The 12980-nt window shown below is 61.0% G+C and overlaps 1 protein-coding gene across 13 annotated transcripts in view; it reads right to left on the bottom strand.

Annotated features, from left to right (window-relative positions):
• Positions 1 to 576: 576 nt before the first annotated feature.
• The window catches only part of ADGRB2 (adhesion G protein-coupled receptor B2), a 35913-nt gene continuing 23509 nt past the window's right edge, over positions 577 to 12980 (bottom strand). For 2 of the 13 annotated variants that reach the window (XM_079777967.1, XM_079777966.1), the window contains 19 exons: positions 12492 to 12822; positions 12014 to 12119; positions 11792 to 11835; positions 11467 to 11593; positions 10954 to 11057; positions 10753 to 10855; positions 9875 to 10025; positions 9628 to 9697; positions 9139 to 9205; positions 8909 to 8994; positions 8510 to 8608; positions 6368 to 6539; positions 5968 to 6063; positions 5588 to 5627; positions 4370 to 4989; positions 2045 to 2080; positions 1648 to 1746; positions 1493 to 1549; positions 583 to 1169 (listed from right to left, as the gene is read on the bottom strand). In XM_079777967.1, coding sequence (XP_079634093.1) covers positions 984 to 1169; positions 1493 to 1549; positions 1648 to 1746; positions 2045 to 2080; positions 4370 to 4989; positions 5588 to 5627; positions 5968 to 6063; positions 6368 to 6539; positions 8510 to 8608; positions 8909 to 8994; positions 9139 to 9205; positions 9628 to 9697; positions 9875 to 10025; positions 10753 to 10855; positions 10954 to 11057; positions 11467 to 11593; positions 11792 to 11835; positions 12014 to 12119; positions 12492 to 12822 — 2594 coding nt within the window. In that variant the 3' untranslated portion in view covers positions 583 to 983. Of the gene's footprint in view, positions 1170 to 1492; positions 1550 to 1647; positions 1747 to 2044; positions 2081 to 4369; positions 4990 to 5587; positions 5628 to 5967; positions 6064 to 6367; positions 6540 to 8509; positions 8609 to 8908; positions 8995 to 9138; positions 9206 to 9627; positions 9699 to 9874; positions 10026 to 10748; positions 10856 to 10953; positions 11058 to 11466; positions 11594 to 11791; positions 11836 to 12013; positions 12120 to 12491; positions 12823 to 12980 lie in introns of all 13 variants that reach the window. The other 11 variants (XM_079777969.1, XM_079777964.1, XM_079777971.1 and 8 more) reach the window with 11 other exon arrangements.

Below are 12980 nucleotides of genomic sequence, written 5' to 3'. Positions count from 1 at the left end.
GCTCCCTGTCCTACCAGGGGATATTAATAAAGGTGAAGTCCCAGCCCTGCCTCTGACTGTGGCCTTGAGCAAGTCACGCCCATCTCTGGCCTTATTTTCCCATCCACAAAATGGGCAACCTAAAACCTCCCAGTGAGGTTGTGGTGAGGGGTCAGGGGTCGTGTGTGTGAAGCTCCTAACACAGAGCACAGCTCGAGACCAAGTGCCAAGGACTGACAGCTGATACTCACAGAGCTTACTCTGTGCCAGGTACTCGCTAGGCTTTTTACATAGTAACTTGTTTTATCCTCGTAACAACCCGAAGAGGTAAGGATTAGTACCATCGCCATTTCACTGATGGGGAAACTGAGGTCACTAAAGTCTGGCCTTTGGGCCCCAGGGAAAGGCAGCCATGACCATCAGAGCCACTGGGGAAGGCCAGCTGCTAGGGGCCCCACCCCACATTCCCAACCTGCTTACCCCAGGTCCCAACAGGGAAAGGGGTGTGCCCGAGGTCGCCCAGGGATTCAAGGGCAAAGACAGGGTCAGAGCCCGGGCGCCCCTCACTCCAAGTCAGGGCTGGACTGACCCATCACACACTTTGATGAGACCAAGCGAAGTGAACCAGGGAGATAAACAAAGCTGTTGGGGTCCCAGGGCTGGGCCCTCCCCGGAGGGAAGCAAACAGCTCCGCAGCAAAATCCACAGAGTGAAGTTTATTCCCAACAAAGTTCCCCTCCCCCTCCCCAGCCCAGGACAGGGACAGACAGGCTGGGGCAAAGATGGGGCTCCAGTGCCCGAGGGGCCTCTAAGAAACAGGGAAGGGCCCTGGCCCCCAGGCGACACCGAGTCTGGCTCCCCCAGACCAGCTGAGTCCACCGCACCGTCCTGCCCAGCCCTCGGGAGAGGGGAGGGGGCGCTGGCTCCTGGGTAGTTCCAAAGTGGAGTGTGAAAATAGAGAGATATATATATTTTTATTCGCAGAGGGCAGTCTGGCGTGGCACTCACACCTCTGTCTGGAAGTCACCATCCGGTGGTTCTGTGGGCTCCCAGGCTGCTGCCCGGTGCAGGGCCAGCCGTTCTCGGGGCTTGGGGGGCAGTGAGCCCAGCGTCATAGACTTGAAGGTGCTCCAACTCTGGTGTCGCCGCTGTTGGGCCAAGCTAGGGCGCTCCCCCGGACTGGGCTTCTCCTGTGGAGGGAGCAGGAGGGGCCCATGGAGATGGAACAATACTTTCTCACCCACTGTGCAGAAGAGCAAACTGAGGAGGCCCAGAGAGAGCCAGTGATGCACGAAGTCACTAAGCAATCAGGTGCCCAAGTTGGGTTCAAATCTGTGCTCTGCCCACCCTCCTGAAGACCCCGGAGGAGCCCCCATCAATGCTCCCTATCCCCGTGCAACCCCAGAACTGTTGCTTATGGCACGGGCAGGCCCTTGGCGAGGCAGGCTGAGTTTGTCCAGGCAGGGGAGGTGGACAGAGCCCACTCACCCCCACCCAGCCCAGGGGGACTTACGCTGGACAGAGTCCGTTCGGTCGCCCCACCCGAGGACACACTCCAGCGCTTCTCCCTCTGTAACGGGGGCCATGGGTCAGGGTCTGACCCCCGGGGCCACTGCACCAGATTGGGCCCTGAGCTGCGGGCAGGGCAGCCCCAGGAGGAACCCTCACCTTGGCCGTGGACTGGCTGCCGTAGCGGTCGAAGGTGTGGAACTTCTGGTTAAGCTCGTGGTAGAGTTCCGAGTGCCGTTTCCGGGTGTGCATCACCTTCTGGGAGCCACAGGGCGTCAGAGGCGGTGCCCCCCCACCCCCACCCGGGGGCAGCACCGTGAGCCAGCCCTGCACTCAGGGCACTCGGCACCCTGGGTCCCCACATCCCTGCCTCTGCTGGCCCCTCTGGGACAAGGCCTGGCTCCCTCTTCACCCAGAGCTACGGGATTGGGCAGGGAGGGGGTGTTGGGAGGATCCCACAGGTCAGGCTCTGCAATGGGGCTTGGGCTAATTTCAGGAGTGGACTCTCCGGGGACAACCCCCACCCCCTCACCACACACATACACACGGCACTTACCTCAAAGTCCAGGTCCGAATACCGCAGCTTCTTTCTCTGGAAGGAGCAAGGAGGCCGTGAAGGAGAGGAAAGTTTATTGCCACACGCAGGGGCTTTACCGACCGGAAACCTGGTACCCCAGGGGCTGCCCCCTGCCTGGGCCTAGGAGCTCAGGATCCTTAAAAGGCAGCCCTGGGGCTGTGGGAAGAGGGGCTGAGGCCTGGGGGACGAGGAGATGAGGAGCCGAGGCACTGCCCTGCCACAGGGCTGCGGCTCTGCCCCCAGGCCCCCTGCAGGGCACCCATGCAGGCAGACGCTCACAGGACGCACACACTGGCACACGCGCAGACACGCAACCGCACCTGGGCCAATGCCCCAGTACAGGCTTCCAAGGTGGCAGGGACACGATGAGAGCAGACGCTCCTGCCTCTGTGCCCTGGATTCTACCCCTCTGCCCATCCTGCCCCTTTCTCGTTGCCAGCCCCGGGCTCCCCTCTGCCCAGAACCCTCCATTTGTCCAGCAAACACAGGACGAGGGTTTTTAGTCCTTTTTTTAACCCTGCCTTGCCCCTTTTCCTCAAAAACCAGGCCCTGCCTCCCTGGCCTCCCCACCCCCTCACTGGCCTCTCTGGCCCTCATTTGCCCAAGATCCACCTCCGGGGCCCTAACAACCCACTCAGTGTCCAGTGCCACCCAAGGAGGAGGCCTCAGGGTCTTAGAATGTTGGCATGGAGCACTCACGAAACCAAGGCCAACTCTCCCCGGTTACACGGGGGAAACGGAGATCCAGAGAGGAGGAGGGACTTGCCCCGAGGCCCTCAAGGATGCGGCTAAAACACCATCTAGATCTCCCAAGTCCCAGGCCCGCAGACATGTTCCCCACCACCGGCCTTCAGGGCACCACTCCCCTGGTTGCCTGCTTCCCTCCACCGGCCACCCTGGCTTCCCCAACACTAGGCCCTGCACATCTGCCCTGGACCTTCTCCTGCCCTTCACCACGCACACGTGTGTCCCCCGTTCCCAGCCACGCCTCTACTTCTGGGGGCAGCACACCTCTCCCTTCCCAATACCCACAGCTGTGCCCAACGGAATGAATTTGGAATCCCCCCACCGCAAATCCACCACCCCCCCCTCTGCCCCACTGCAGTTACGCACACCAGAATTTGGGAAGTCATCCTTGACCCCTAAAGATGCCGCCACATGTATTGCCACCTCCCACACAAGGAGCCCAACGCTGGCCCCTCCTGTGTGGTCCACCATAGGCAGGTGTCCACAGACCGAAACCATGAGGCTGAGCTCACCCCCATCCCCAATGCCGGTATTGGGTTTTGTCTTTGTTACGCCTTCCTGTTTTGCCATCTGTAACAGGAGCAGGCACCAAATGTTCAAGAAACATTTTGGGAAAAAATCTAAACTTGTGAAGCTCCTCGATGCTAACTTAATTTCCTCCGTGCGGAGGATGGGGAGCAGGATTCTGAGGCCGAGCATGAGCAGCCAACGGTGTCTGAGCCCTGACTCCTGCCCCCTTCCTTACCCACAGCCCCCTCATCCCTCCAACTAGAGTTCTAGAATGTTCCAGAGTTCTATGTCACTACCGTCTGCCTGTTCCCAGTGATTCTGTGCAGGGAGCAAGTCTGAGGAGGCCAGAGGGAAAGTGGGGCATCCACAGAAACCACACAGGGGGCAGAGAGCGGGGCTTACATTTTCTTAGAAAGGGGAGGGTCAATTGCCACAGGCCTACGGGCCATGCTGAGGCTGATTTCAGGGATGATGTTGGCAGTAATCCCCAATCATCTAGCACTTTCTACCCGCCCTGCAGAGATAAATGTTTTATATCAATTAACTAGTCCTCACAACTCCATCCACAAAGAAGCTGCTCTGTTATCTCCACTTTACAAATGAGGAAACTGAGGCTCAGAGATATGAATGCTAGGAGAGATCTACTGAGGCTCAGAGAGAGATTTTGCTCAAGATCTCACTGCTGACCAGAGCGCTCTGATCTGAACCCAGATCTGTGTGACCAGGAGGCCCAGGCTCTCAGTGCCTGCCCTGAGCCACAGGCCCCTTAAAGGAAGGCCCATTCTAACCATTCACCCCAAAGCAGGCACTAAAGCAAGTGAGAACAGGGCACCCTCCGAGCGTGAAGTCCAAGCCCCCTTGGGGAGTCCAGAGGAGCAGGATTCCCTTGGATTTGCCGTGGGCACTAGCAGAGGAGGAGATGCACAGCGACGTGGTACAAAGATGCTGCTCTGGGGAGGTTGCTGGCTGTCCCTTCCCGGCTGCTGCCCGGGACTCAGACAGTCTCAGGCACCTGGTGGCAGGCCTCCCAGCCCTACAGAGCCTCACCTCCAAGGAACCCAGCTTCATGGTGGAGCCGGGCACAGTGCGGGGCATGGTCCGGCTGCGCTCTCCCGGCTCGGGCACTTGGCGGGCGCTGGGCGTCGGTGGTGGCGGTTGGAAGGTCATCCCGTAGGGGTTCTGTAGAGACCCATAGGCAGGGCCCAGCCCCAGGCCCGAAGGGTCCACAGATAAGAAGCTGGGGTAGCCTTCCGTATGGGCCAACGCCTTGGCGGAGCGTCGGGGGGTGCCCTCGGGCCGGGTCCTTGGGGGCTCCTCACCACCTCCACCCCCACCGCCAGGCTGCAGGCTCAGAGTCCTTCGGGGCAGCACCATGTAGTCCCCCTCGGAGCCTGGCTCGCCTGGCCGTAGCCACGTGAGGTCCAGCTGCCGCAGGCTGCCCTCCCCACACATGTACACGGGGTTGGGCTCCTGGGGGGGCGGCGGCTCCCCCAGCCCTGGCGAGGCTGCCATGGGCATCAGGATGTTCCCAGGCAGCGTTGAGAAGCTGAGGCCACCCTCCGGACCCACAAGGCAGGACTTGGGCTCCTCGTCCTCATCCAGGGACAGGCGGGACAGGGTGCCCGTGATGGTGGACGGGTTGCAAGTGTTCACCTCCTTGAACAGAACTGGGGGCAGGAGTGGGAGGGAGGTAAGTTCTGGGGAGGGGGAACCCCAAGATGCCCCTGCCCAGACTGGTCAGTACTAAGCCCCTGAGCTCAGAGAAGCAAACAGTCCTGGCGAGATGGCTGGGTGATTGGTACTCTCGCCCACACCAACTGGCCCACAGACCCACAGCAAGGCAGCGCAAGGAACAAAGCCAAGGCCCAACTCCTACAGGCCGGCTCCTGACCTCTGACCCCACAGCCCTGAGGCTGTCACAGGGCCTTCCCCCGCCCCCTCCCTGGGCAGCTCCTCTCCAGGAGACAGAACTGGAAAGGGAATCTGGTAGGAATCCTGGAAATAAGACTACACTGTAACAGCTACTATGTGCCAAGCACCCTGCTAGGCACTTGATGCCTCCTAACCCGTTTAAGGCTCAGAGAGGAAAGCGGCCCGAAGTTACACAGTAAGTGTGTTCACAGCCTGGAATCCGCTAAGGGCTGCCTGACCCTAAAGCTAAACTCTACAGTCAGAGCCCTCTCGGGCCTCCCACAGTGGGGCTGGGGGCCCTCCCTTCTTTGGCCTTCCCGGGGGTCATGCTCAGCTCTGTGCCAGCAGACTCACCTGTCTGACAAGCCAGATCCACATCCTTTTCAAAGTCTGACTATAGGCAGAGAGGGACAGAGCAGGTGGGCAGAGAGAGAATCAATGTATCAGGGTGGGGGGGCTCAGTCCCCTCCCTACCCACCCAGAGGTGCTACCCAGGGCACACCCAACAGAGCCCCCGGGACCCCAGACATGTCTACTCCAAACCCACTCGACAGGTTTAAAAACTGAACGAGAGAAAGACTTGCCCAATGCCACCCAGTGGTCAGTGGCTGAGACTGAACCAAACCTGGCCTCTGTCCCCTCCCTGCCATGGATGGGGAAGGTGAGGGGCCTGGAGCAGGGAAATGGGGGTGGGGGCGTGCTCAGAACCGACCCTGCCAGGCCTCGTCACTCACCAGGATCTGCAGCTGCCCGTTCTTACATGAGTCAGGGGAGTCCTCGCTCTCATCGGTCCGGCACACGCCCATTTGGCACTTCACCACGTCCTGGACCTGGGGGCAGTGGGTGCCTGCTGGCCTGAGGCCGCCACAGGGCCGCTGGCCGCAGCTGGCCGTGCCTCCCACCCAGGCTCCCAGGCGGTTTGGAAGGACAGAAGCACATCCAGCCTAGGGGAAGGCTGAGGGGAGCAGGAGCCCAGGAGGCCGGGGACAAGGCTGCCCCAGGCTCTCAGCTTCCACACCCAGGGCTGCCCAGCTGGAGGCCTGGCTGGGGCCTCCATCCTCTCTGTCTGCACATGGGGAGAAGCGAGAGCCGGCCTGGCGAGGTGGGTGCCCAAGGACAGGAGGCCCAGCCCACCTCTCGGCGCAGGAAGCAGTGCACGGCCGTGATGACGAAGCCTTGGGCGGAGTTGAAGACAGCAAAGAGGGCCTGGAAGAGGACGGAGCGGCGGTCTGTCATGGCCAGGACGGCGGACATCCAGGTGAGCGCCAGCAGGGGCAGCACCACGCAGGAGCTCCAGAGTGAGGCCCTGAAGACACAGCAGAGGGTCCGTCAGGGTGACACCAGCAAACAGGGTGAGCTGAGCCAGGCCTGCACTGAGCCCGGGGCCCTTAAGCTGCCCAGGATTGACAGGGCCCCACCCTCCAAGGCCTCAGTAATGTCCCAAAGCAGAGGCGGGCTGAGGAGCTGGGGTCGGAGAAACAGAACAGAGACAGAAAGTAAGAACTATGGGGCCGGGGAAGGGACCCGGAGAGGTGGGAGGGACAGACACACAGACACAATGGGACTGAGCCACAGCCAGAGGCAGCATCAGGGGACAGAGGTGGAGAAGGTGGACTAGGACAGTGGAAGAGGAGGAGAAGGGAGACACTGCTGTGACTTTCAGCTCCAATTTGTACAAAATCACAGCCTGGGCCACATCCCCAGAGATTCCGGGAGAGGAAGAAGAGGACAGGGACAGAGAGAGATGGCAGACACAGTGAGAGACTGAGGCAGGCAGAGACACACAGTCAGAAAGATTAAACAGGCACAGCCACAGAGGATGTCACAGAGCACAAATCTGTGGGGAGAAGATTGGGGCCAGGGCCAGTGCATCAGAGGCTCCCCTCCCTTTCAATTCCCCAAGGAGGGGGCCCAGGCCCCCAGTGCCTGCTCAGAGGGCTGGGGATAAAAGCCGGGATCAGGGCCAAACCCACACATGCCTCGCCTCCTTAACAGGGGAGGGCAGAGGGGAAAAGGCAGAAGATGGGCCCTGCATCCAGCCACCAGTGCCAACCGCCCTCCTGGGTGCAGGAGGGCAGTGTTGCCCTACTGGGCCAGGTGCCATGCCATACCCAGCCCCTCTGCCTCATGAACACCCCAGGTGGGAGAGTCAGGCAAGGGGGGGACACAGCTCTGGACAAGGCAGAAAGAGGGGCAAGGGGCCAAGATCTGTCCTTCGAAGAGCGGTGGGGAGCTGCTCAGCCTGGCGTGGGGGCAGGCGCAGTGGTCTCCACAGCCCCCGGGGGCAGAGCCAAGACCAAGAGAGGGCCTAATCGCAGTCATAAGAGCTACCATTGATTAACCACCTATTCTCTGCCAGGCCCTACACGGAACACTTTACATACATTAGTTCACACTGTAATCAAAACAACTCCAACAAACAGCCATGGGGATTATTATCCCAATTTACAGATGAAGAAACTGGAGTGCGCCCAGCTGGGCAGAGAGACCACGCTGGGATGCAGACCCAGTTTGGCTGCCTCCGAAGCCCAGGCTTTTATCTGCGAGTTCTGACAGCCTGGGTCAGAGAGGCAGCTGGCAGCCCAAGGGACAGCGAGCTCCCGACTCCACGGAGCTTCCCAGAAATGGTGCCAACCGCCTCCAGGGGCAGTGAGCTTCTGACCCTGGAAGTGTGCAAGATAAAGCTGGACCCCACCGGTCAGGGAGGCTGAGATGGATTCCTGGCCCTGGGCGGGAGGTTGGCCCTGAGGCCCTTGTGGATTTGTGCATGGTTGAAATTTTAAGATTCTCAGCTACCAGGGACAGGGGTATCTCAGTGACATAATTCTCTACCTCCAAGATTCTCTATCTCCCAACTGGTTGAGATTCAATACCTCTAAAATTCTACCTTTCAGATTCCATGACAGACGATAAGGCTATATATGATTCACATTCTAACATTCTTAGCTTCCGACTGTCTTATTCTAAGATTCTATCATTCTCATCCTAAGGTTCTATGGCCTCAAGAATTCTAAGGACTATAAGCTTCTGCAGGTGGAGGTGTAAGGGGGGTCTTCAGCTGGGCCTGGATAAAACCTAAGCTGGCAGTGAGCACAGGGGTGGGAGCAGAGGGTGGGCACAGGAACCCAGCATTTTCCAAGGAAGCACAGACATTCACTCCCGATACCCTCTGCCATCTGGACACCAAGCTTTCCAGGGCACTGGGCTGATATCCCTCCTCCCCCCACCAAGGTCACTGCCCACCCACCTCCCCGCCCCCCGTGGGGCACAACTAACATGGCATTCCTGGCCGAGGCTGAGCTGAGCAGGGGGCTGGGGACCGCTCCACACGCTGAGCAGGGGAGGAGCAGGCTGGCCCAGGGGCACCGCTCCGACCTCGGGGGCAGCACAGACACGGGAGAAGGGGGGAGACACATGGGAAGTGGGAGGAGAGGGGCAGCGTGCGCCCCAGAGCAGGGTGGGAGGGGAGGGCAGGTGAGAGAGAGAGAGGTGGGTTAGGGTGGGCGAGGGGCTGCAGCTGAGCACTCCAAGTGCCCACCTTGCCTGCACCCTTGACGCACCAAGGTTAGGGGGCCCCGGTCAGTCGCATTGTCAAGCCCTGACTCCAAGAGTGCCCAGAGCCCTCCCTCCCGACACCATTTCCCACAAGGCCAAGTCACAGAGACGCCCCCTTACCCGGCCCTCTGCTTCTTGGACTTGTCTGAGATGCCATCTCGAGCCATGAGCTTGTTGAAGACGATGATTCCGATGAGCATATTCACCTGGGGGCCCCGTGGAGTGGGGTGAGGGAGACAGGATCACCAGGTGCCCTCCTGGCAGGGAAAGCCCCAGGTGGGAGCTGGAGTGCAGAGAGGAGTCGACCCCCGGGGCCACACCCCTCCCGGGACACTGAGTGGGGCACATACCAGGACAATGACGGCTGCAGGGCCCACAAAGGCATAGAGCAGGCCCCCCTCGAGGGAGAGCCAGCAGCTGGGGGGAGAGAGAGCATCAGACACCCACGCAGGCTCCTCCCCACCCTAAAATGCCATCCCTCAGAGCCTGCGGAGCTGCCAGGCCCACATCAGCAAATGAGGCCGAGCCCCAGATAGGGTTAGAGGAGCCACTGGCTCTAGCCAAGCCTCAGTTTCCCCTCTGGCAAAAGTGAAGACCATCAAGCCCAGCCCCCTGGGGATCAAACAAGGCAGACCCCTGAACTAAATAGTTCTTAGAGATTACAATCCTAGCACATCCGTTTACAACCAGGGAAACTGAGGCTCTGAGATGGGGAAGGATGTGCCCAAAGCCCCACAGCAGGTGTGGGCCAGAGGTATAGCCTGGAAAGGCCGGGGGCCCAGTCTGGGGCCCTCGCAGGTTCCGTGACCCCCACTGCCCACTGTGGGAGGCCCACGTACTAGCTGGATGTACCGTATCCTTTGGTGCGGGTAAAGCCGACAGACACGGCCACCACCAGGGCAGGCAGACCTGGGGGAGAAGAGGAGCCCGGATGAGACGGCTAGTCCTCAGGGACCGCTCATCCGCCCAGCCCCCAGCCCAGGTGTCTCTCGTGCCCACAGAAGGGGGCCATGGCCGAAGCTGAACCTATCTGGCTGCCCCCGCCCCCAACGCCCATTGGCAGAGTCCAGCACAGGCCCTGCTCACCCCAGCCCAGGCAGAGAAAGCGCTTGCGAACAAGGCGGGTGCGCATCCGTCCAATGACAGCCAAGTAGGACTGCCAAGCCTCAGTGAGCACCCAGCAAAAGGAGGAGAGGAAGAAGAAGTGCAGGAAGGCGGCTGTCATGGTGCACACACCCTACAAGGAGAGGGAAGAGGAGGGAGTGGCCCTGAGCAGCAGCCAGTGTGGGAGGCGCCAGGCTTCCCACGCCCCGCGCTGGGCTGCCATAGCTGCCCACCCGAGCTCCGCCCCCCCACAGAGCCCTGCCAGGCACCCCCGTCTTCCTGCACCCACACACAGCACGACACAGGCCTGGTGACATGCACACAGCATTCAGCATCCGAGAGGCGGTCGGGCAGGCTGCCCACACACAGATGGGGCTGGCAGGGAGGGGGACAGACAGGAGCGCCTGCCACGTCACGGCCGGGTGGCCCCACACCTGGCACCCACAGTGCTGGCACTGTGCAGAGAAGGCGAGGGGGGCATAAGGGACAGCCAGCCCAGGTCATCCACAGGCAGATGGCACCAAAGGCCTTGTGAGGCTCTTACGTGTCCAGACGTGAGAAGGCTCAGGCTCCACAAACGTCACCCGCCCACACATGTGCACACAGGCGCCTGACTCACGTAGACATTCACAGATGCACACAGACATCACTCAAGTACACACCCCCTCCTCTCCAACGCCTGCATGTATGCTCACACACCATTTCCCACACCCTCACCCAACACACAGCTGGAGTGTACAGAAACATCCATCACTTAGGTGCATAAACACAAACGCACGCGCCATCACCTGCAAACACTCCCTACCTTCACCCCCTTCACCCCACTCGCACTCCCTGATACCCCATGAGCCTGCACCTGCCTTGCTCAGCACCCGCGACTGGCCCACCAGGATCAGGATGTTAGACGCCAGGATGGACAGGCAGAAATTGAGCAAGATGATGGAGCGTTCAGATTTTATAAACCTGAGGGGACAGCAGGCAGAGACAGAGGAGCTGGCTGTCCCAGCCCAACCTGGGATGACTGGTCACCTCCCATCCCATCTCCCCAGCATCCCACCTACCTCCAGAAGGCAGCGTAGATGGCAAGCAGGGTGAGCAGCGCCATGCAGGACACAGCACAGCCAATCACGAGGGGGACCGAGGGGGAGCCCGCCAGCTCCAGGGTCTGGGGAAGATGATCGGAGGTTCAGATGGGTCACCGCAGTGAAGGGGGTGCCCTCCACCCCCCCCACTCCCTGCCTGGTAGGGACTGGCGCCTGTGCCGTTGTCACAGCCACACACAGAAGGGGACTCACCACGGTCCTCACAGGTACACAGCGCAGACCCAGTCACACACGTGGAGGCACGTTTATGCTCAGTCACCCACGCTTTTGTGCATTCAACCAGATACGCACACGTGTGTACACACTCACAAATGCCCACCGCCACACATCCCCAGGCACATGTCATCACTGTGAGCACCGTCCCAAGGGCACAGACTTCCATGTGCAGCCCCAGAAGTACAGCTGCTCAGACACCCATGTGGGGTCACCCGGTCCCTTCCGACACTGTCACAGGTGGCACCCCCGACTCACCAGGTCCTTGGGCGGCTGGGCCAGCACGGCAAAGGTGGACAGGTGCTGGCACTGGCAGCGGGTGTGGGCTGCCTGGGTCTCCAGGGTCTGGCAGCTCTCGGTGTCCCAGTCCCCTGAGCTGGCATCGCTTAGGTGGGGGGAGAGGGGGAATGAGCCCCAGCCCAGCTTCATGGCTCCACCCCCATCCCACTGGCCTCTGCCCAATGAGGTGAATCCGGGCAAGGCCACACCCACACGGCAGGCCGCGGAGAGTCCTTCATCCCTTAGGCCAAGATGGCACCAAGGAGCCCTCTGGCCTTCCACACAGAGCCCCTGCCCGACTCACGCTCTGGAGTAATCCCAGCTGGCGCAGTGGGGATCTGTGGTGCCCTGGGGAGCAGAAGACATGAGCGCAGTGTGGGCTGGGGGCTCACCACCCTGACCACCACCCGCCCTGCCACGCAGGCCCCACGGGCCAGAGGGTCAGCCTGCCATGTGCACACCACCTCCCCATCAGACAGGCCTTTGGTCGCCCACGTTGGGATTTTCCTGCCGAGCCCCCACTCACATTAATGATGTAGGAGAGCTCCACCGTGATGAGGGGCTCGGCTGGCGGCTGCGTAGGGGGCCGCACAGTCACTGTCATCACCCGGGATGTGACAGCCAGCGGGGGCCTGGGGACAGGTTCTGAGGTCAGCTCCTGCCAGCGGGTGCCCACACCCAGTCAGGAACCCCGAAGGTGCTTTGGATTGGGGGAGGGGGGTACCAGGGGTCAAGTCCAGGGAGAGGCCTAGAGCTCAGGGGGCCCCAGGATTTCGGGTGAGGTCTGGAGCTCAGTCCAACAGCCCCTGAACCCCAGGGAAGCCTCCGGGAGCTTCATAGACACCTTTGAGAAGCACCTGTATCCAGAGCCAGGCGAGGGGTCCCTGAGGCTGCAGGAGGGTGCAGCTGGATCTCTCTGTGGCCCGCACAGGCGCGGTCCACCTTCTCTCAGCTGGAACTCCCTGGTCCCTCGGAAGCCCCATCCACCCTTCCCAGGGACTCACCTGGGGGGCGGCAGAATGAGGCCCAGGGTGCGGTAGAGCACAGCACCAATCACAAAGTAGGAGGAGGAATCCTCGGGGTCTGCCGGGAGGAGGCGCTGATGGGAGTAGCCTGGACCAGGGGGCACTGTTCCTGGGCCCCTCCCCCTGGCAGGGCTGCTGGATGCTGCAGAGGCCGCTGGCTTCCCTGGGGAGGAGAGGCTGAGCACCTCCTTGGGCAGGAAGAGGCGGTCCTCAGAGTGCCGCACCCAGTCCTTCATGCCCCTGCGGCCCCGCATGGGGAATGTGATGTCGCTGGACACTGCTGAGACTGGCTCTCGCTGAATGCTGATCACTGCAGGGGGGCGGGCCGGGGGACAGCAGAGACAGACGGACACATGGAGGACAGACACAAGGGAGAGAGACATGTGGGGGACACACACCAGGAAAGCAGATGCAGACACCAAGATCGGTACCAACCCAGAGGTGCAGAGACCCCCACACAGAGAGACA

This window comes from Cnephaeus nilssonii (genome assembly GCF_951640355.1).
Source record: "Cnephaeus nilssonii genome assembly, chromosome: 7".
NCBI lineage: Eukaryota > Metazoa > Chordata > Mammalia > Chiroptera > Vespertilionidae > Cnephaeus > Cnephaeus nilssonii.
This window is presented reverse-complemented; position numbering and strand designations above follow the sequence as displayed.